General features: G+C 34.5%; 1 protein-coding gene across 2 annotated transcripts in view; it reads left to right on the top strand.

Moving 5' to 3' along the window:
- STPG2 (sperm tail PG-rich repeat containing 2) overlaps positions 1–23202 on the top strand; it is a 596947-nt gene that overhangs the window by 521539 nt on the left and 52206 nt on the right. The window contains exons 13-14 of one of the 2 annotated variants that reach the window (XM_060654598.3): positions 3649–3797; positions 7861–8308. In XM_060654598.3, coding sequence (XP_060510581.3) covers positions 3649–3797; position 7861 — 150 coding nt within the window. In that variant the 3' untranslated portion in view covers positions 7862–8308. Of the gene's footprint in view, positions 1–3648; positions 3798–7860; positions 8309–23202 lie in introns of those variants that run through there. The other variant, XM_078445122.2, reaches the window with a different exon arrangement.

The raw sequence follows: 23202 nt of genomic DNA, 5'->3' as shown, positions 1-23202 counted from the left end.
CTTAAAAAAAAATTTCTCCTTAATGCTGTACTTCGTTACCTCTTCTCAATTTCCTCCAATCTAGCTTATAACCACTTTAGTTTACCTCAACTAAGTTAATCAATGTGCTTCTTTTCTCTCAATATGAAGAACATTTGTCAGTCTACTTATTTTTTTTTATTTAAAACATTTTTAGTGTTTATTTATTTTTGAGAGAGACAGAGAGCGTGAGCGGGGGAGGGGCAGAGAGAGCGGGAGACATAGAATCCGAAATAGGTTCCAGGCTCTGAGCTGCCAACACAGAGCCCAACACGGGGCTCAAACTCACAAATTGTGAGATCATGACCTGAGCTGAAGTTGGACGCCCAACCGACTGTACCCAGGCGCCCCTGTCAGTCTACTTATTATTAGACTTCTCAGCAGGGTTGAAATCTCAGTACATTCTCTTGTGCATTCTTCTCTTGGCTTCCCTGATAACTACTCCAATCTCTCCACCTGCTCCATTTCTCTGTCTTTTATAGGCTCCTTCCCCATACATTGCAATGAATTTTAGAGTTCTTAATGGCTTGACCCTGGATCCTTCTCTTGTGCCATAATCTCTCAATAGTCTATTTGTACATAACCTTGTCATTTTCATCTTTAACCCATTCTTCTCTGAGCATCAGGCTTGTAGAGTCTTCCCTGCTTCTGGAAGGTAATTTAATCTGAAAGCCTCTTGCTGAGTAATTCTTATTTAAAAAAACAAACAAAAATAAATAATTCCCATTGGAATTAGTGATACAAAATCATTTCAATATTTAGATAAGTATACATATGATACTCAGTATCTGTACAATAAAAACATTAATGCAAAGTATATTAATGAATAACTTTTCCAAAAAACAAATCAGAAAATCATCTCTCATCCTCTTTTTAGGAGGCTTCAATGGTCTCTCATCACTTTTAGCACAAAGACTAAAATTCTTAACATGGCCTACTTACCTCTACACCATCACCTTACATGATACCTCCCTTCCTCTATGCCACTCAAGGCCCATTAGTCTTCTTTCAGTGTCTAGAATGTGCAATAGGTCTTTGCTTATGTTGGTCTCTGAACCTGGACTACCTCACTCCATCTTCCTCTTCATTGTAGACTAACTAGGGTCTGTCCTTCCTTCAGATTTCCATTCTATCATCACTCCCTTAATGAAGCCTATGATTGCCTTTACTTAGTCAGGTCTTCCTATTTGTTTCTGGGTAGCTTTCCTTGAGAGTTCTTATCACTATTTGATTTTACATTTATATATTCGATCATTCGATTATTGGCAGTAGATTTCACAAGGCCTGGAATTTTGTCTTGTTTGTTGGCAGTTTTATCATTAGACCTTAGTACAGTGCCTGGCATGTTGTAGCCACTTGATATTCACTTGTGGAATGAATGAAAGGAGGAATAAGTGGAATTTCCCCAGTTTTCCTTTTTTAAATTATGAAACATTTGGGTTATGACTGTAATTCTGTGAATGTTGATGTTATTCTTTTGAATTATTTTCTAAAATATTTATATTTTCCTTAATTTACTAGCTTTTTCAAAATGCTCTTTTAAAATTTTGGAATGATTGACATTTAAACTCAGCTTTATTTAGGGGCACCTGGGTGGCTCAGTCGGTTGAGCGTCTGACTTCAGCTCAGGTCATGATCTCGCGGTTCGTGAGTTCAAGCCCCGCGTCGGGCTCTGTGCTGACAGCTCAGAGCCTGGAGCCTGTTTCCGATTCTGTGTCTCCCTCTCTCTCTCTCTGACCCTCCCCTGCTCATGCCCTGTCTCTCTCTGTCTCAAAAATAAATAAACGTTTTAAAAAAGTATTTAAATAAAAAAATAAAAAAAATAAACTCAGCTTTATTTAGTTCTAATTTTATTACATTTTTTCTGAAATGTATTTATTGTGTTATGTAATAAATAAATACTAGCACTTTTCCCTTATGTTATTATTCAAATTAATGTTATTTTCCATATGTTGCTTTATATTTATTGGAAATGTATAAATATATTTCTGTTTACTAATGCATTTAAAAGAGGATATGTATGAAAAATTTATATTTTCTGACAACAAGGTGTGGGGTTGCCAGACTCTGTTCTCTGTTTTCTGATCATGAAAATGATCTTCCTTTTAATTTTGTCCTGCTGGAATAATATATCCCAGCGAATTTTCAGTGTTTTTTCAGACCACTACTAGACTGAGGGCTAATTTCACAATTCTTTAGCTATAAGAATGAAAATTTATTTTTATGTAACTTGCTTTAAATATTTACTTTTGGGGAGACACTATACAAGATAATGATAATAATAATACTTGAAACATATATGATGTTTTAGTATGGCAGGCTTGATATATTTAAACCATATTAACTAATTTAATTCTCAAAACAATACTCCAAAATAGTTACTATTTTATCATCTTTGTTTTTTAAATGTGCAAAACAAAGCACAGGGAGAATGGTTAAGTTACTTAAGGACACGCAGAAAGCAGATAGCAAGGATGGGATTACAACCAAAAGCCCATGCTTTTAACCACTAAGTGTATTGCTTCTCTAGAACAAAGATTACTTTACATACTTTAATTCAATTAATATACCCAGAAAGTAGGTATTGGGTAGATGACATTAACTCCATTTGAAAATGAGGAAACTAAAGTTCAGAGAAGGGGAATAACCTTCCAAAGGTCACAGACGTTTGAAGTGTCCAAGTTCAAAAATGCACTGAGTTCTATTAATTATCCTTCTACATGAAGCTGACTCTAAACTTGTAACTCTCATCCTATCACATGCAGACAATGAAAACTATAAATCTGAGAATGCAGTATTCTCAACAATTTGTACTTAACTACTCATCTAAATTCCCAAATTCTTTATGTATCCTATTGTACTGTGTTCTTGGAGAGAGGGGCATGAGAACAAACAAAAGTTAAGTGTCCATAGCACTATGTTAGGACTCGTACCTACTTTATAGGAAGCACCTCAATGAATATGAGTTGAATGAATATTCTATAATTTTGTTTTTAGTGATCTTTTTGCAAGAGATTTAGTAGACACCCCTTACAACAAATGAAAATCAGACACTATTTCTTGATTTTTTTTTTTTGATTTTTAGATTTTTGCCTGCTCAATGTTTTCATTGGTAAGTGAATGGTGAATGTAAATGGACTTTATCCCGTTACTGCATGTTCATAGTACCAAATATAATTTTGGGCAGGTTATATATATTTAATCAATATTTGTTGAAATGATAAATGTTAAGAGAAGGAACATCTGAAAAGTCAGTATCTACCTTCATTGGTAGCAAAATTTATTTTGAGAATAAAGATTATTTGATATTAATATATACAAAAAGCTATATATTTATTTTAAAAGCATGTTCAAAGTTTTACAAAAGATATTTGTCTCTCTCAAATATGTATACCCTTTGGCAAAACTATTAAACATGCTTTAGTTAACCTGATGACTGGTAATTATTTTTTACTTTAAAGCACATTTATAGATATTAACCCTAGGAATCTAAATGTGTATGATATTAATGAGTGGTATTGATAAATTGTAAGTTATTTACATTAATGAGTTCCTTATAGAGTTATAAAAATAATTTTTCAAAGTTTATAAATGATATAATTAAAATACACTATTCTTTTGTTTGAATAGCTCAGTCCATTTTTAAGACATTCTGTTCTGAAGAGGACATTCAATGTCACTCTACCAAATCCTTCCTTGGTCAAGAGAGAGAACACTTTTACTACAGGACAAAAACCCAAACAAAAACACGCAGGAAGCAAAGTAAAATCTTTTAAATGGTAAGTGTGCTGGTTCTCACTGAATCATAGGGTTGCCACATTTTTACAGTCCGTAAGTTAACTGTCATATGGAATCTCTGAGACAAATATTTTTTTTTAATCTTCAAAGCAATGCATTTGTATCCCTGTTCTAGAGATTGGTTATGTTTATAACTACAGAGAGTAATTAACATATTTAGTAAGGGCCACTCTGTATGCTGCTAGAAGTAAGTGTTGACTGGTCAAAAATAGCCATTATATTTTCCTTTTTAGAAGTCTACTCTTCATTTGTCTTTAATGCTAAGGTAGAAGAGTTACCTTAATAAGGTGAAGTTGACAGCCTTTGTTAAATTAACCTATCTTTTAAAACAAAGAGATCTAAAAAATAATGCCATGTTCTACTCAATTATTGTGAGATCACAGCTCGGTGAAACATTTTGGCTTTTTCAAACAAATTGTATAATCAAGCAAGCTTGGACTAAGAATATTCTTATGTAAATAGTTAATAGATATGGGTTAAACACAGAGTGTATGGTAATGACCAACAGTGGTTTAGACTTTTCAGTGTTTGCATGTGTGTGTGTGTGTGTGTGTGTGTGTGTAAAGTAGGCCTGGGCTTGAATAATTTGATGTTATTATATTCCAGACAAAGACTGCTTTTTATTTCAGTATCCACACCACAAAATGGCATTGTATTTCAGGAACATACTGAGATTATATTAATTTCTAGGGAATTATAAACAAAAAAGTACTTATTAAAATAATAAAGTGTAGAGTTTAATATCTGATATATTGTTAGACTACTTGTTGGAGCAGTAGATCAAATTTATCTAGATGCCATCAGAGTCTATTCTTTCAGCCTAGACTTCTGCCGTGCATAATGTTAGCCACTAGTCACATGTGACTATTGAGCATTTATAATATGGCTGTTTCAAGTTGATATATGCTTTAAGTCTAAAAGGCACACCATGGGGCGCCTGGGTGGCGCAGTCGGTTAAGCGTCCGACTTCAGCCAGGTCACGATCTCGCGGTCCGTGAGTTCGAGCCCCGCGTCAGGCTCTGGGCTGATGGCTCGGAGCCTGCAGCCTGTTTCCGATTCTGTGTCTCCCTCTCTCTCTGCCCCTCCCCTGTTCATGCTCTGTCTCTCTCTGTCCCAAAAATAAATAAAAAACGTTGGAAAAAAAATAAAAAAATAAAAAAAATAAAAGGCACACCAGATTTTGAAGACTTAGTTTGACCAAAAAAAAAAAGGGTATAAAATATCTGGTTAATAATATTTTTTAAAATGTAATACATTTAATACAGGTATTTCAGGTATACTGGGTTAAATAAAATATACCATTATGATTATTTTCATCTGTTTATTTTTACATTTTAATATGGTCATAGGCTCATATTATATTTCTATTGGACAGTGCTAGTCTAGGATATCCATATTTTGGAGTAGTGATTTCGTCAGCAAATATATTGGAAAACAATGTCTACAATAATGTTTTATTTTCAATTCCATTTCACACATTATACTTTCACTTCTATTACACATTTTGTTATGACAGGGAGCAATAGCCCATTAACTACTCATTGTCATCATTAGTTATTAATATGTAGTACTTCTTTAAAATGCAAAGATATGAAAGCTATTTCATGTCATTTGAAACTATTGCCTTGACTTTTGTGCCACAATGTCATAATTTTCAATTCTGTATCTAGTTGTTTGAGCCCATAAGAGGTTGTTATTGTCATTTCTCAGGTCATATTTATTTAGATTTACCCATATACTTATCTGTTCCATTGCTCTTTCTTCCTTCTTGCATTTCTGTGCTCCTCTTTGGGATCATTATTCTTTCTAATGAATTTCTTTTCATATGTGTGTTCATGCAGGTTTACTGTTGATGAGTTCTCTCCTTTTTTGTTTGTTTGGAAACATTTTTATTTCATCCTCATTTTTGAAGAATATTTTTACTGGGTGAAGAATTAGAGGTTCACACATTCTTTTGGCACTTTAAAAATGTCATTGCATTGTATAATGCCTTCTATGGTTTCTGATGAAATGTTTTCCCTTTGAAAATAATGTGCCTTTTATTTATCTGGCTGCTTTTTCAAATTTTCCTTATGCATTTTAAAAGATTATTTCTAATGTCCCTAGGTTTTCCTGCCCCCACCTCGTTTCTATAGAACCTAAGAAAGACAAAAATCTCAGTTTAGATTTCTTTAAAAATTTTATTTTAATGTTTTTATTTTATTTTTGAGAGAGAGACAGAGTGTGAGCAAGGGAGGGGCAGAGAGAAAGGGAGACACCGAATCTGAAACAGGCTCCAGGCTCTGAGCTGTCAGCACAGAGCCCAACGTGGGGCTTGAACTCACGGAGTGCGAGATCATGACCTGAGCCGAAGTCGGACGCCCAACCGACTGAGCCGCCCAGGCGCCCCTCAGTTTCGATCTCTATCCAGTTTGTGGTTGTCTTCTGTGCTGCCTAAAAACTAAATTCCTCCAAGGGAATGTGAGGAAATGTCCTCCAATGCTATTCCCTGCTCACCCTTCTCACCAGGTTTCTGAGCCTTACAAGACCTGAGGTTGTCTGTGTAGCTCTCCATTCTCTTATATAAAGAAACAAGTAAATTCTCTAATTTTTCTAAGAGACTTGCTCTGAGAACAAGTTACTCTGCCATATCTGAAAATTCTTCCTTTACTATAGTTTGCCTTCTGTCCCTTTTACCTCTAAAACAAGTCCAGAAATCCTATATCTTTTATGAATATTTATAACTGAAAAGATATATTAGATATCATATATCTTGACACATTTATTCAATATCCTACTCAAAAGTTCATATTATTTTTTAAGGGAATGTATTTCCCTATTAAACTTACTTGCAAATCTATTTCTTTGAAGATTATTATTGTCATATTACAAACTATTTATATTTACATGGTGTCACACAAAAATAAGTACTTCAGAAATATTTTAGTATCCCAGATATGCCCACCCACATCCCAAACCTTTTGTGACATAAACCTCCAGAAGATAAAATCAGACCAGCTCCTTGTTCAACATTACCATTACAGAGAAACAAAAGACAGTCTATCTTTTCTGTTTATATACGCCTATCATTCCCACCAGACAACCTCAAAACATGACATTATATTTCCATTCGGAATTATTCTGCATTTCAATCAGTATAGTGTCATTTGGAGGCGCCCTTCTTTAATTAACTTTCAGGAAAAAACAGTTTTATTTCACAATTATAGAGAAACTTAATGCTTGGCTGAACTAGTACACTAACACTAAAGAGAAATGAGTGAGTTACCATATGCAAAGAGCTTCTATCAACTCCACTCAGGTTTGGGTGAAGGGGAACAAGCTAGATAACAGAAGTCTGTTAGATGATTGAAAGTGGGGAAAGAATTGCCATCTGAACGTTCAATAGCAGGAGTGATGTCACCAGAACAAAGTGCTGAACTTCACAGGTTTACCCTAGATCAACCAAGCCACATTCTGTTCACTGTTCTTGGTCATCATGGAAATGAACATGAAATATTTTTGTTGCATGTAGCCTCACGTACGTAAGACTTAGTGAAAGAATTGATATTTCTTCTGAGATGAAATCTGGTATAGTCTCTTCTGTGTTGCAAGTACATTTTGTAATTGTTTAATTATAAAAAATCTTAATCCAAGAATATTAATCAATGAAAAAATTAGTGTATTAAATTATATTTTGAAATTTTGAATGGCTTATTTGGTTGCCATTTCTTTCCTGTTTTCTCAGTTGGGTTAAATTCACTATTATTATAACATAATATGCAAACAACTGCAGGTATAATATATATCGAATATACACTTTAACTACTTTAACTCTCCTGCAGAGTCATTAGGACAATCTAAAATCTAGGACTATCACATAATATGAACTACTTGATATAAATGATACTTAGTCAATCTGGTTATAAAAAAAAGTATTTTGTGAATTTTTTTATCATTTTTATTTGAGGTAATGAACTAGAGGAGCAATCTGAAAGAATATTTTGGCTTCAGTTGAGAAGTACAATAGAGACACCACTTACTGAAACAGCTTTTCTTTCCCCACAGATATATTCTAAAGGTATTATCTATTAATATAAAGGTAAGCTGACAGTTCTCTCACAAAGAAGTAATTCCATTTTGATGATGCCCTCCATCAGCTACTCAAAGGAATATAATTGCTCTTCTAACCTCAAGAGATAGAAAAATCTGTTCTTGCAAGACATTTAATTCTCTATTTTTTTTCTCAAAATTTTCATATTACAATAGTGGTATATATATTCACTGCATTCTTTCTCAATATATATTACTAGTGCTTCCGTATAAAATACAATGCTGTATATTATAAAGACATCTGAAAACCCTTTCTTTTTAACTTTAGAATCTCATTTTCTAACCGGAGAATGCAATTATTTTCCAGATACTAGGTGTGCTGAAAATAAGTACATGATGTTATTATGTGTGTGTTATCCACTTGACTTATTTGCTTACTCGTCAGTTCTCTGAAATTATAAAAGTGGAGAATAAAAATCACAAAAAAATGACTTGCTTTGTGTATGCTTTAGTTGGTGTGAATTTCATGTACAGATAGGAGATCAAGAAAAATTGATTAAATTGTGGTGATACATTTACTTCTCTTTAATAGCCTACATATTTGGGGAAGATGGTAACCTTAAATATTAGTCCCAAGATTTGGGGGTTAATGGTCTGCTTCTAACATGGCCTCAAAAAACAAGTCAGAGATAAGAATTGGATCAATGATTTTTAATTTGGGAGGGAGGGTAGCATAAGCTCCTTTGGAATTTTGATAAAAGCTATGGAAACATCTTTGATAAAAATAACCTAAATTTAGCATAATTTCAAAGGATTCAAGCACGCTTGGACTCTTCAACGCATTCTGGTTTAAGAAAACTTCATCTAAAATGTCTCTTTTAATTAATGTACTTAAGATCAATCTTTCAAGATTAGAACGATAAAACAGAAAAACAAAGATCAATGAATACTTGCTCTCCCATTGGACTGGATGAATTGAATTGAGAAAAGAGCACAGAAATGATGGTGGATGGAAACTCTGAGCTCATGTCCTAGCTATGTAACCCTAACTAAAGTACGTAATCTTTGTTCTATGGCTGTAAAAGCAGTCGGTGTGTTGGGTCAGTAGTTTTCAAACATAGCCACTGCTTCACAATTGCCAAATGAGTTGGTAAAATACCACAACTTCCCAGTATCTAACAACTCCCCAGCTACTATAGTCTGTACTCTGGGATGAAGCCCTCCAACCTGTATTTCCCTCTAGGTGTTTATGTGGTGAAATTAAACCCTAGCTACATAATTCCCAAAGTCTTTGTCATCTCTATAGTATTTTTTTCACCAGTACCTTTTCATATGTCGTGCGAACCATGGAAACTATAGTTCTGGTCACAGTAGATCTTATTGATTCAGATAACCAAGAGCATTTGGAGTATATATTACATATTTTGCAATAACCTCACTTGTATTATTTTCAGATAATACTTCATGGAATTATTTTTATTGTCTTCCTCTTAATTATTATTCCTCTGGAATATATTACATAATATGAAAATCTGTTCATGAAAGAAAAATACAAAGATGAGTATTTAGAATGCAGCAGAGTTCACCAATCACTACTCTTAAGATAATGCATTAATTATTCAGTAGAACAAGTCTTATGTCCATAATCCTAAAATTGTTTAAAAACTTTCTAGACCACAACTATTTGGAAGAATGGAACTAGTTAGAAAAAACTTCCCCTACCACCAACTGATCGTTTCTAGTAATTTTATCCAATAACTCTCTTATTTGCTTTAGTTAGTTAGTTTTCATCTCTTTCACTTGAACCATCACTATCACTTAATATTAGTTTTCCTTGAGGTAACTGTCTCTTATTTGATAATTATAGAGCTCATTTTGAGGTTGCAATTTTTTGTTTAGACGTATTTTTAAATCGTCTCTTGTTCTTAATGTTAGTATCCAATTTAACCTTTGCTTAATGTGTTAATGTTCAGGATAGTAAATGTTATTACAAAAGAGATTTCATGAGCAGGACAACCCATCATGTGCACACTCTCAAGATGTATGCTGTTACTGTTACACTGTCAGTTCTTCCCGATGTTGCCTAGGTTTTTCATTAACCATGGTAACATGGATGAATCCCTGCTCTAACTCACACTAGGCCGTGCTGCCTACAGTTCTCCATGTGAGGAGTATCTACATGGCAAAGAGGATCTATGATTTGAATGATCTTCCCTTGTGACTTCTAATTGTATATCTGATTTTAAAGTTATTATTTGTTCTCTTGCTTTCTGGTATATTAATTAATACTATATAGTATATTTCTTCCAATCAGCAGCTATTTAAAAACTAGCACTGTACCTCATTTTTAACAGCTCTGAAAAATTATTATCTACCTCTTTATCTCCAAGGTTGCTGGAAATGCATTTTACGTGCCCTATTTTTCATTATTTTAAATCAGGCCTTACCATGGTTATCCCTAAATTTGGAGGAAACAGTTTTCATGAGATTTAATACTAAACACTTATAAATTAAAATTTTATCTATACAGATAAATTATACATTATATTTAACAGAGACTATTTAGAAATTATATATATATATATATACATGTATATATATACTATTTAAGCTATATATACTCTAAACTACAAATTTTAAAACTATAATTTACTTTTATAGTAAATATATATATATATATATGTATATACTTTAAAAGCTGAGTCTTACCTATAAAACTCAAGATAGCAAAGCTTTTATTTGTAATCTCGCACTCATAACTACTGAACATAAATTTGTTTATGTAGGATTCCTAATATTACTTATACCTAGAATTCTAATAAATGTCAAGCACTAAGAAAATCTTGGAGTCTCATCTGCAGAATTATCTCATGTGTGTGTGTGTGTGTGTGTGTGTGTGTGTGTAAAACTTGCAGTAAGCTACTTATCCAAAAATTTTTAATTAATTCTTGAAAAGATGTGGAGTGTTTTCTCTACGCTTTTTTGAAAGTAAGGTACTTAACATAGAAGAAAGGATATAAAATTTTTGGAAATGGTTTTGAGCCTGTGATGTTCATTCAAAGACAAAACTTTGAGTGATATTAACTAACACAATAAGGATTACAATTTTCTGAACAGTAAGATAGCACATAGAACAAGATGACATCAATCCATGAGATACCTTTTAATATTTCACAAGGCAGCTTCTATATGAGGCAACGGATAATTAAAAAAACAAACTGACATCAGAAAAGAAAATTCAGAACCCTTGTCTTGGTCAGGGCCATTTCAGGACTATAAGTCTTCTCATTATACATCTACGTCTAAAATCATATTTTGCCACATTAAGAAATATTATATAATGATGACTAAGGTCTAAAGAAAGTTTCATTAAACTTCTACTTAACATGACAGTGAAGCACATGGCCAATTTAAGAAATGTGTCCATTAAAAATAATTAAATTTGGGGGCACCTGGGTGACTCAGTTAGTTGAGTGTCCGACTCCTGCTTTCTGCTCAGGTCATAATCTCACGGTTTGTCGGATTGAGCCCTGCATTGGGCTCTGCACTGACAATGTGGAGCTTGCTTGAGATTTTCTCTCTCTCCTTCTCTCTCTGTCTCTGTCTCTCTCTCTCTCAAAATAAATAAATAAACATTTTAAAAAATAATTAAAATTTTTCATTGATAGTATTTAAAGGGTTACTTCTAGCTCAGCTGTATGGATAATTCAGATATCCAGAATGATATATACTCTGAGGATTATGATTTTATCTTCACATGATGTAGATTTTGTTGATGAACTGCCTTCAGTTTGCCTTAGTGCCTCTACATATAATTTTCTCTACAGTCAAATAATAAAAGATCTGAAGTGGGATTTAAAACTATTCTTAGTAGATAACATCATAGGGGAGGCATAAATTCATTACTAAAGCTTATCTTCTCTTCCCATGGCTAAATATGTCTTAAATCTTGTTGCAAAATGATCTATAAAAAGAAAGACACTGCTCTAAAAATACAAATCGCCTCATTTTGAACTTCATCTTGTAAATTGCTTCAAAAGTGAATAGGGATCTATGTAATCTGTAGGATTACGTGGAACATTACACTTAAACCCACCTTCTTAGAGAGTGTTTCTTACTTATGTTAATTCTTATTCTTTTCTTAAACAATAGTGAGACAAGCAGGGCACGTGGCTGGCTTATTCTGTGGAGTGTGCAACTCTTGATCTCATGGTTGTGAGTTCAGGCCCCACGTTGGGTGTAGAGATTAATTAAAAATAAAATGTCTAAAAAATAAAAAAAAAGTGAGACAAGCAATTTGAATACAGCATTAATCACTCTGGTTCTTATGTAAAAATGATAATGTATTGCAGGCTGTTTGCTAAGGGGTCACAGAACAAATTTTTAGGAAAGGAAACGGTACTTTCCCAAATCCTGTGTATAAAGCTCTTCATCCCCAATTAAAGTTATGAAATTAATTCCTAAGGATAACTTTCCATGTATGTCAAATAAATGTAAACTGCTGATCCTAGAAAGGAAGTTAGCTACCATTTGAAAATTTTGTGTAATACATCATTGTTTTATTCAGCAATAAAAATGCTTTATACACTTTCTTTAACAATTGATAAGTCCTATTCTATTACATTCTCAATGCAGTTAGTGGTATAAATTCATATAATTACAAGAATCAAGGACTTTTCATAACTTCCAGCTCACAGAGTACAAACCCAATTCTGCAATGAAGAAATGTGTATAAAATGGAAGAACACTAGTATAACATTTTCCTTAAATTGCAGAAAGTAGACTTAAATGTCTTTGTATTCTTAATGTTTTGATCTTCTTATAAATATGATAGAGACTGTTCAAAGTCTTTAACGTATATATCTTCATATCATCCAAAATGCATAGGAAAATACTTTTTTTTTTCCTTTAGAGAAAGAGAGAGAGAAGAAGAGGTAGGGTCAGAATGAGAGGGAGAGAGAGAGAATCTTAAGCAGACTCCACATGCAGTCTAGAGCCTGGGCTCAAAGCTCAATCTCAGGGCTGTGAGATCAAGACCTGAGCTGAAATCAAGAGTTAGACACTGAACCGTTGAGCCACCTAGGCACCCCCGTAGCAAAATATTTTGCATGTAATAGTCAAATAGTGAGTACATGTTAATTCTGCCTATCCCAGATTGGCAATAAAATAAAAGATGCAGCGAAACAAAGTAAGGTGTTTTTTCTTCTCCTTTTGTTTAGGCTACATATTACTGCAATGTTGTCAAAAATATTAGGTCACCTTCATTGTTCATATTTTACTAGGACTTGTTGTAACTTGTACAGATAAAAAGAATCTTCCATATGTGTATGGTTGAATTATGTTCTTCAAAAAGATGTTGAAGTCCTCATTCCCAGTACCTGTGAATGTGACTTTATTTGGAAATGGAACAGCTATAGATGATCAAGTTAAAACAGATTATTTGGGTGTGCCCTAATCCAATATGACTCCATAACTGTAAAAGGGAGAAAATTTCTCTCATTATGGATGCACACAGAGAGAACTCCATGTGTAGATTACCTCTTTAAACTATCTCAAACTTCAAGCCTCCAGGACTGAGTCAGTATTCTATTGTTTAAGCCAGCCAGTTTGTAGTACTTTGTTCCTGCAGCCCTAACAAAGTAACACAATATGCATGAGTCACAAACAGTGTAAAATTTAGATGTATCTTTTGAGGCAATATAAGAATAGATTTAATGTTTAACCCTTTTATTATTAGTTAAAATGTGCTTTGGGGGGCAATAACGAATGTTTGTGATGGGAAGTCAACAAAAATCTGTAAGCAATATCAAATTTTACTTTGGTGAAATTTTAAAAAAAGTCTGTGTATAGATCAATATTGGAAGTGAAAATAAAATTTAAAAAAATAGATGAATGAATACTGTAAAATGATCAATGACTTTTTTCTTTTCCTGTTCCAAATTCCATTCTTTTTTGCCTTTTTTCAATTTTATTAATTTTATTTATTTTGCACATCAACAGAAAATGTAGGTAAATTATACTTTATTATGGATAAGAAGAAAGAAGGGGAACACCTTTTTTAACTTCTAGTGGTAGTCATTAAAAAAAAATGGAGGGGCCCTGGGTGGCTTAGTTGGTTGAGTGCCTTACGCTTGATTTTGGCTCTGGTAATGATCCCATGGTTCTGAGATCCGCGAGGGGCTCTGCTCTGAGAGTGTGGGCCTGCTTGGGCTTCTCTCTCTCTCTCTCTCTCTCTGCCCATACACTGCCTTGCTTTCTCTCTCTCTCAAAATAAATAAACATTTTTAATGGAATGTCATATCATTCAGAATATATGCCCACACATTCCTATTAACCACTATTTTTAACTATATTTATGTTAGTTTCAACCTTAATTCTCCACTTCATGTCATCAAAGCTGTTCCATTTTTTATCATTTCCCCTCATTTCTCTATAATCTCTGAAAATATGTGTATGATTCAACCATCTAGATATATTTTCTTTACATATTTTATTTGGAATATGTACATTTTTACAATCTGGATGCATTTTTGTATATATATATGTTTGATGTGTTTTGTATCATGTTAGAAGTTGGACTCCTTTGGGAGCAGTCTCCAGTATGGAGGCAATTTAAGATGCAGAATGTTTTTTAAGGATCCTGAGATCAACAGTTACAGAAGAGGGGGCAAGGAGCAGGACTGAGCAGAGGGAGAAGTGGTCCCATGCAAGCTCAGCAGCAGCCCTAGTCAACCCAGTGTGGTGCTCTACAGATAAAATGGAACTTTCAGAGTTGGGCTCCTTTGTGTTAAAATGGGTGGCCTTTATACTCCTGCATATATCAGTCATTAGGTGTGGGCCGCCTCAGGAATGAGTGTGACCTTGTGTAAGGTAGCTCTCTGTAGCTGAATCAATCCCTAGAAGGGGTGGACAGTTCAAAGCTATCTGGCAACAGTACTCCCCAGCAGCTGAGGCAGTAAGTCCTTCACCAAAAGGAGCCTGGGTATTGTATTTCAGGGTCCACTACATGGAAGAATGAATATTTTCCATGAGTCTCTCTTACCTTAATGTAAAAGATACTCTCCTAATACTCTAGGGATTCATTTTTCTTTTTAAATTGGAACCATTTTGATTATGAGATCAGAGATGTCATATTTAAAACTTCTGTAAATGAAGAATAATTTATTTCATGAAGGAAATAATCACCCACTAACTTAGATGTTTAGCTTTAAAACAACCAGTGTATTCACATGTTGACCTTGCTGGAAGAAAGGCTTATCTCTGTATGTGAACACCCTCTAAAATTAGGAATGCTAAGTGATGGATGCTGGCCTGAACTTTCAGACACCATCAGGTCAGCATGACAAAGCTGACTTAGAGCAAATACTAAAGAGCGACTCCTGTTAATTTGTCACTGGTCACCTCTTACTGCCATCACTCCAGGGAATTTAAGCTAGGGCTTTAAAACAAGATTATTCTAAATGCCATGACCTTGATGCCATAAACTGTATCCTATTTACTTGCCCTAAAATATTTTCAGCCAGTTGCTTCATACTTCTGCCTAGAGAGCTCAGGTTCCACCACTACCACAGATAGCTATTGCACAGTTTCACAATTCTGTAGCTTAAATTCCCCGCACACTGCTAACTTTGCTCATTAAGCTCTTAATTTGAAATCTGATTCTTCCCCAAGTTGGCCTTCCCCTGATTCTTCCCCTGTATTTGGCCATGAACCATTCAGCTCCTTCAGATTTTCTTTGTGATCAATCTCATCCCTGAGACAACCTATTTCTGCTTCAGCTCTTTTTCTTTATTGCTAGAAAATTAAGTTTTCATTCCCACCTTTTTTAATCATATAATTCTCTCAGAGCTAGATTCTTTCTGCTGGCCCATGGTCACTTCTCTTTTATCATCACTAAACTTTTTAGTTTTGTATAAGTCCTTTCTGCTTACTGATAAAATTTACTCAACATTTTATGGCATAAATTTTATATATTTAAAAAAAATTAATGTTTATTTATTTTGGAGAGAGAGACAGAGCCCGACAGAGCAGGGGAGGGGCAGAGAGAGAGGGAGACACAGAATCGGAAGCAGGCTCCAGGCTCCTAGCTGACAGCACAGACCCTGATGTAGAGCTCGAACCCACGAAATGTGAGATCGTGACCTGAGCCAAAGTCGGGCGCTCAACTGACTGAACCACCCAGGCAGCCCTGTAGTTTTTTTTTTTTTTTTCTGGTGGCAGACTTTCTGGTGCTCTGGTTTAAACTTTGTCTGTAAATACTATGAAGTTTCTACCAATAGATAAAGAGGACCGATGACCTCACCAGAACCAAAGTGCTATTTAAGATACAAATTTTCACAAAAAATATGTGCAACTCTTAAATGTTAAATAGGTCTTTATATCTTTTCACCATGTCTTCTTATTAAAAATTCTATTTTGCTTAGCTACTAGGTTCCTTTTTGCTTTTTCTAATGATTCAAAGGTCTTGGGCAGGCAGCTTTATTATTTATCCATGAAACAAACAACATTTTGTAAGCATAAATAATAGTCATTCTGGGGGTGCCTGGCTGGCTCAGTCAGTTAAGTATCCGACTTCCACTCAGGTCGTGATCTCACTGTTTGTGGGTTCGAGCCCCGTGTCTGGCTCTGTGCTGACAGCTCAGAGCCTGGAGCCTGCTTCCGATTCTGTGTCTCCCCCTCTGTCTGCCCCTCCCCCACTTGTTCTGTCTCTCTCTCTGTCTCTCTGTCTCTCTCTCTCAAAAATAAACATTAAAAAAATTTTTTAAAAAGTCATTCTGAAAGCCAGTATATACTATGATTATTTCAGTCACATCCAGAAGGGTATATCTTAAAGTGACTATTAATTTATGAAATAAGTATGTGATAATAGCCATAATATCAACTAAAATAGAAACATGATTAAAAACTCATCTTATTGATTTCTTTAAAGCATAATGGTTACTCTGTGGTAACCCATTGTACCCATTATCCAGACATTCTCTAGTCTGTTTTTGACTAGTTACTATAATATAAAACAGTTTTATGAAATCAATTAAGCAAAGTTGGAGGATACAAGAGCAATATGCAAAAATATGTTGTATTTCTATACACCAGCAAAGAACAATTCAAAAGGGAAATCAAGAGAACAATTTCATTATAATAGCATAAAAAGAATGAAATACTTAGGGATACCTTTAACCAAGGAGGTACAAGTGTGGTACACTGAAAACTATGAAACATTGCTAAAAATATTATAGAAGACCTAAATAGATGGAAAGACATCTCATGTTCATGGATCAGAAGACACAATATTGTTAAAATGGAATTATTCTCTAAAGCAACATACTGATTAATGAAGTCCCCATCAAAGTCTTAATGTCCTTTTTTTAATTTATTTTTTTAAGAAATGGAAGAGCTGATTCTAAAATTCATATAGAATTTCAAGGGACCACAAATAGCCAAAACAATCTTGGAAAAGAACAAGGTTGGAGTACTCATGTTTCTTAATACCAAAACTTACTACAAAGCTATAGTGATCAAAAGAGTGTAGTAATAACATAAAGATAGAGACATAGATTAATGGAATAGAATTGATAATCTAGAAATAAACTAATACATTTGTGATCAATTTATTTCAACAAGGGTGGCCAAACCATTCAATGGAAAAGAATATTGTCTTTAACAAATGATGCTAGGACAGTTGGCTATCCACATGCAAAAGAATGAAATTGTACCCTTTCCTCATACTATATACAAAAATTAAATAAATGAATAAATAACTAAATGTCAGAGCTAAAAGTACAAAATTCTTAGAAAACAGAGGTGCGGCGCCTGGGTGGCTCAGTTGGTTGTGTCTGACTCTGGATTTCAGCTCAGGACATGATCTCACAGTTCATGAGGTCAAGCCCTGCATCAGGCTCTGTGCTGGCAGTGGGAAGCCTGCTTCAAAATATCTGTCTCTCTCTCTCTCTCTCTGCCCCCTCCACCTCCGCTTACCATCTCTCTCCCTCTCTTTCAAAAATAAATAAATTAACATTTAAAAAAAGAAAACAGAAGTAAATCTTCATGACCTTGGATTTGGCAATGGTTTCTTAGATAGAACACCAAAAACACAAGCAATAAAGGAAAAAATAGATGAATGGGACCTCATCAAAATTAAAAACATTTGTGAATCAAAGGACACTGAAGACAGTGAAAATGAAACCCACATAATGGGACAAAATATTGGCAAATCATATGAAAAGAATCCAGTATCCAGAATATGTAAAGAATCTGTACTACCAAGAACAAAAAGACAAATAGTCCAATTAAAAATTGGGTGAAGTCCTTGAATAGAAATTTCTCCAAAGGAAAAGAAAAAGAAAAAAATTTGAAAAAAGGAAATCTCTCCACAGAAGATATACTAATGATCAATAAGCACATGAAAAGTTGCCCATAATTTATCATTTGATCAATGTGAATCAAAACACAATGAGATACCAATTAACACCCAGTAAGATGAAAATAATAATAATAATAATAATAATAATAAATGACAAATATTTCAAAGATATGGAGAAATTGGAACACCCATATATTGCTGCTATGTTAAATAGTACAGTTACTATGAAAAACAGTGTGTCAGTTTTTCAGTCAATTAAACATACAATCACCATGTGATCCAGTTATTCCATTCCTAGGTGTATACTCCAAAGATTTTAAAATTGATATTCAAGCTAAATCTTATAGTTGGATGTTCATAACAGCACTAGAGTAGTCAAAAGATGGAAACAACACAGATATTGATAAACTGTTGAGTGGATAAACAAAATGTGGTTTATCTGTACAATAGAATATTATCCAGCCATGAAGAGTAATGAAGCACTGATACATGCTATAGCATGGATAACTTTGAAAACATTATGCTTCGTAAAAGTTTAAGTCAGACACAAAGAACATATATTGTATGATTCTGTTTATATAAAATACCCAGAGCAGGCAAATTTGTAGAGTTAGGAAATGGATGAGTGGTTGCCAGAGTTTGTGGGTAAGGAGAAATGGGTAGTGACTTTTTAATGAGTATGGAGGTTCCTTTTGGATTGATGAAAGTATTCTGACGTTAGGTAGAGGTGATGGTTGCACAACATTGTGAATATATTAAATCCTACCAAATTGCACACTTAAGATATTTGCAAATGACATATCAGATATAGAGTTAATATCCAAAATCTATAAAGAACTTATCAAAGTCAACACCCAAAAACCAAATAAGCCAGTGAAGAAATGGGCAAAAGACATGAATAGACATTTCTCCAAAGAAGATATCCAGATGGCCAACCAACACATGAAAAAATGCTCAACATCACTTATCATCAGGGAAATACAAATCAAAACCACAATGAGATACCACCTCACACCTGTCAGAATGGCTAACATTAACAACTCAGGCATTAACAGATGTTGGCGAGGATGCGGAGAAAGAGGATCTCTTTTGCACTGCTGGTGGGAATACAAACTGGTGCAGCCACTCTGGAAAACAGTCTGGAGGTTCCTAAAAAAATTAAAAATAGAACTACCCTATGACCCAGCAATTGTACTAATAGGTATTTATCCAAGGGATACAGGTGTGCTGTTTCAACGGGGCACATGCACCCCAATGTTTATAGCAGCACTGTCGACAATAGCCAAAGAATGGAAAGACCCCAAATGTCCATCAATGGATGAATGGATAAAGAAGATGTGGTATATATATGGTATACAATGGAGTATTACTCAGCCATCAAAAAGAATGAAATCTTGCCATTTGCAACTACATGGATGGAACTGAAGGGTAGTATGCTAAGCAAAATTAGTCAGAGAAAGACAAATATCATATGACTTCACTCATATGAGGACATTAAGGTACAAAACAGATGAACATAAGGGAAGGGAAGCAAAAATAATATAAAAACAGGGACAGGAACAAAACATAAGAGACTCTTAAATATGGAGAACAAACAGAGGGTTACTAAAGGGGTTGTGGCAGTGGGTGGGCTAAATGGTTAAGGGGCGTTAAGGAATCTACTCCTGAAATCATTGTTGCACTATATGCTAACTAACTTGGATGTAAATTTAAAAATAACTTAAATCGGGGCACCTGGGTGGCTCAGTTGGTTAAGCGTCCAACTTCAGCTCAGGTCATGATCTCACAGCTTGTGAGTTCAAGCCCCGCATCAGGTTCTGTGCCGACAGCTCAGAGCCTGGAGCCTGCTTCAGATTCTGTGTCTCCCTCTTTCTCTCTCCCCTCCCCCGCTCATGCTCTGTCTCTCTCTTCTCAAAAATAAATTAAAACATTTAAAAAAATTATTTTTTTTTTTAAAATAAAAAATAACTTAAATAAAAATTTAAAAAAAATAAATAATAGTTAAAATGGTGAACTTTATATTATGTGATTTTTACCACCACCACAAAAAAAAAATGATTTGTGAAAAAAAAAGATGCCCCCACTAAATGTACATTCTTTTGAAGTTTAGGTTCTCACTAAAGTAGAAACTTCTTTCCAAATATTTGTAATGGGTAGAATTTTATCTTAAAGTCCAAGTGAAGGATATCTGAAGACACTTCCCATTATTACATGTGATAGCATATAATAATAATAAATTTGCTTGGTGTGTTAAGAAAGGTATTTAGCTTAGTAGATACTATAGTCTTGCCACCAAACAAGAAATTCTGTAATTGTATTAAAGAGTGTGATTTGTATCCTAAAATTAAGTCTAATTATGTGTCCATTTTACTAAATTGTGAAATCACTAGAAAAGCTTTGACGTGCTCTGTCATAGATTTGTGACGGCTGTTTCCACACTTGTCATCCCCCAGATTGTAATTCCCATCTGTAAGTCTCTGTGCCAGAAGAGCCCTGGACCTGAGTGACATCAATATAAATAGGTCATCACACTGATTCTTAACTCTTCTGCCTCATTGTGGGAAAATTGATCAAACTCAGAAGGGCCCTCTCTAGCCAGCCTCTTGCTTTGAAAGAGCAATCATGTTCTCTTAAGCAGTGGCAGCACAGGCATTGATTTTGGAATCAATGAGACTTTCAGGGCAGCACTGGATCTCTGATTGGCAGCAGGAAGATGGGTAAGAACATTTCAAACTTTATAAAATAAAAGCCAGTAAACATTAAATTACATGAAATCACATCTTCTCTGGCTGCTGGTATCTTAAGATTTACCTTGACACAGACATGAAACGTCCAACATTCAACTTCAGAAATTTGAAAATGAACCAGCCACCCTGACCTTGCAGTCCAATACCCAAGATTCTAGCTGAGACTTGACTGTTGACTTAAGGGCTCTTTTGGATATTTCATTTTAAAACTTCTAACAGTTTTCAAGAAACTGGATCCTAGGTTGTGGGTTTGGATATAAAAATACGCCCCCAGAACAATAACAACAAAAAGCCCAGTGTTGCTTTACAGGCGATACTTGGACAAAAGCTGAGTTTACATGCTGCAAGTGTAGGTAAGACAGCTCATTGAAATAAATGCCATGTCACACTTTGATCTCATAATGAAGCAACAAAGTAGAAATAGTGATTCTTTTTTCAAATTAATATGGATTTTCAGATGAAAAATATGCTAAGTAATTGAATTCTTTGTATTTTTCCTAAGCTTTGTCCCTTCTGGCCCCTGCACATACCTCCACTAATGTTTTCAACTGGATTCGTCTGTCAAAATAGTGTCACATAGGAGTGTTTGTCCTTAGTCCTCCTGATACTCTTTTAGGAAGTTGATTTTAAGTTACAGTGTTTCATTTTGACTTTGCAGACATCTCTAATCCTGAAATTCTAACATGCTGTACACAATTTGTACTTAACTTGCTTCATACCTTTTGTTCCTTTGACAGATGGCTGCTGCCCAAAATCAGCTTGGGTGGGGAGCTGAAGTTTCAAGAAATGTAAGAATTACATGCATAGCTAATATCCCTTAGGTTTATTCGTGCACTCCACATGATAAACAGAGACCTGAGCCAGAGCTCCTGTCTTCTGGGATGGCCCTTACCAATGACGGCTTTGTCTCCTGCTTGCGTCCCAGCTCCCTTGTCTGTAAATCAAACATAATTGTGTTTGTCATCCCCTTTACTTCACCAGGGGACTTTAAGGATTGTGAAACCACATAGCACATGACAATATAAAATGCTATGGTAATGGTTAAAATGAAGAATGACCTTGTCCCGCCATTGAGTAATTTGCTCACAGGGAGTAAGTTAGGCATCTGGGATGTGAATTAACTCTCTCTGGCCGCTTTCAGCTGAATGCTAGAGCACATGAAAGAATATACTGTTTCTAGGGGAGACACGGTACTTCTGTCCTTCCCACTATGCCTACATTTTTGAGGTAACTAAGATGTTTCAAGGAGATATTAGGTACTCTTGGGAAATACTAAAAATTAAATCTGTAAAATTATCCAGTCTGATTGAAATAACCATAATTATTGAAGTAACCTCGAATGTCTATCCCTTTCATCTCATAAACTAAAATTTTTTCATGCCATCAGGTTCTCTCCCTCAAGTCATCCTCAAAGACTAGAAGCATGAACATGTCATAATTGTTCTCCATAGCTCATTATTGCTTTATGAATTATGAATTTATACATGCTTCTTTTTATTCTATTGATAAATTGATTATTATCCCATTGTAATGAAGTATGTTCTTTAAGTTTACAACTTATTTTCTAAGTTAGTAATCCTTTCGTATTAGTTTGCTAGGGCTGCTAGGGTGACAAAGTACCACAAACTGGGTTGCTTAAATAACAGAAAGGTGTTGTCTCTTCCTGGAGACTGGAAAACCCATGGTGAGACTGGCTCCTTCTGATGTCTGTGAGGGAGAAATCTTTTCTATTCCTCTTTCCTAACTTCTTCTGGTGGTTGGACAGCAATCTTCAGCTTCTCCTTCATCACCTTGATCTGTGCCTTTATCTTCACTTGGCATTTACTTATGTGCATGTCTGTGTTCAAATTTCCCCTTTTTATAAAGATGCCTGTCATATTGGATTTAGAGGCCCATCTTAATCCAATATGACTTCATCTTAATTTAACTAATTACATCTGCAAAAACTCTATTTCAAAATAAGGTCATACTCTGAGGTAGTAGGGGTTAAGACTTCAACAGATGAATGGGGGACACAGGATTCAACCCATAATACAATTTTATTAAATCTAAATTAAATGTATTCAAGCAAAATAAGAAATAACTCATTATAGTTTGAAATTTATATCTGAAGTCATATCCATTTATTTCACACTCTTCATGGCTTTTTAGATTTCAGTTGCATCTTGAAACTTTTATTTTCAACATCTATAGTGTGTCAGTTGCTTTTATTCAGATGTTTTACAGGTGCTCTTTCTTACCCTTTCTAGA

The sequence above is a fragment of the Panthera onca genome, chromosome B1 (genome assembly GCF_046562875.1).
Source record: "Panthera onca isolate mPanOnc1 chromosome B1, mPanOnc1 haplotype 2, whole genome shotgun sequence".
In the NCBI taxonomy this organism is placed as follows: Eukaryota; Metazoa; Chordata; class Mammalia; order Carnivora; family Felidae; genus Panthera; species Panthera onca.
This window is presented reverse-complemented; position numbering and strand designations above follow the sequence as displayed.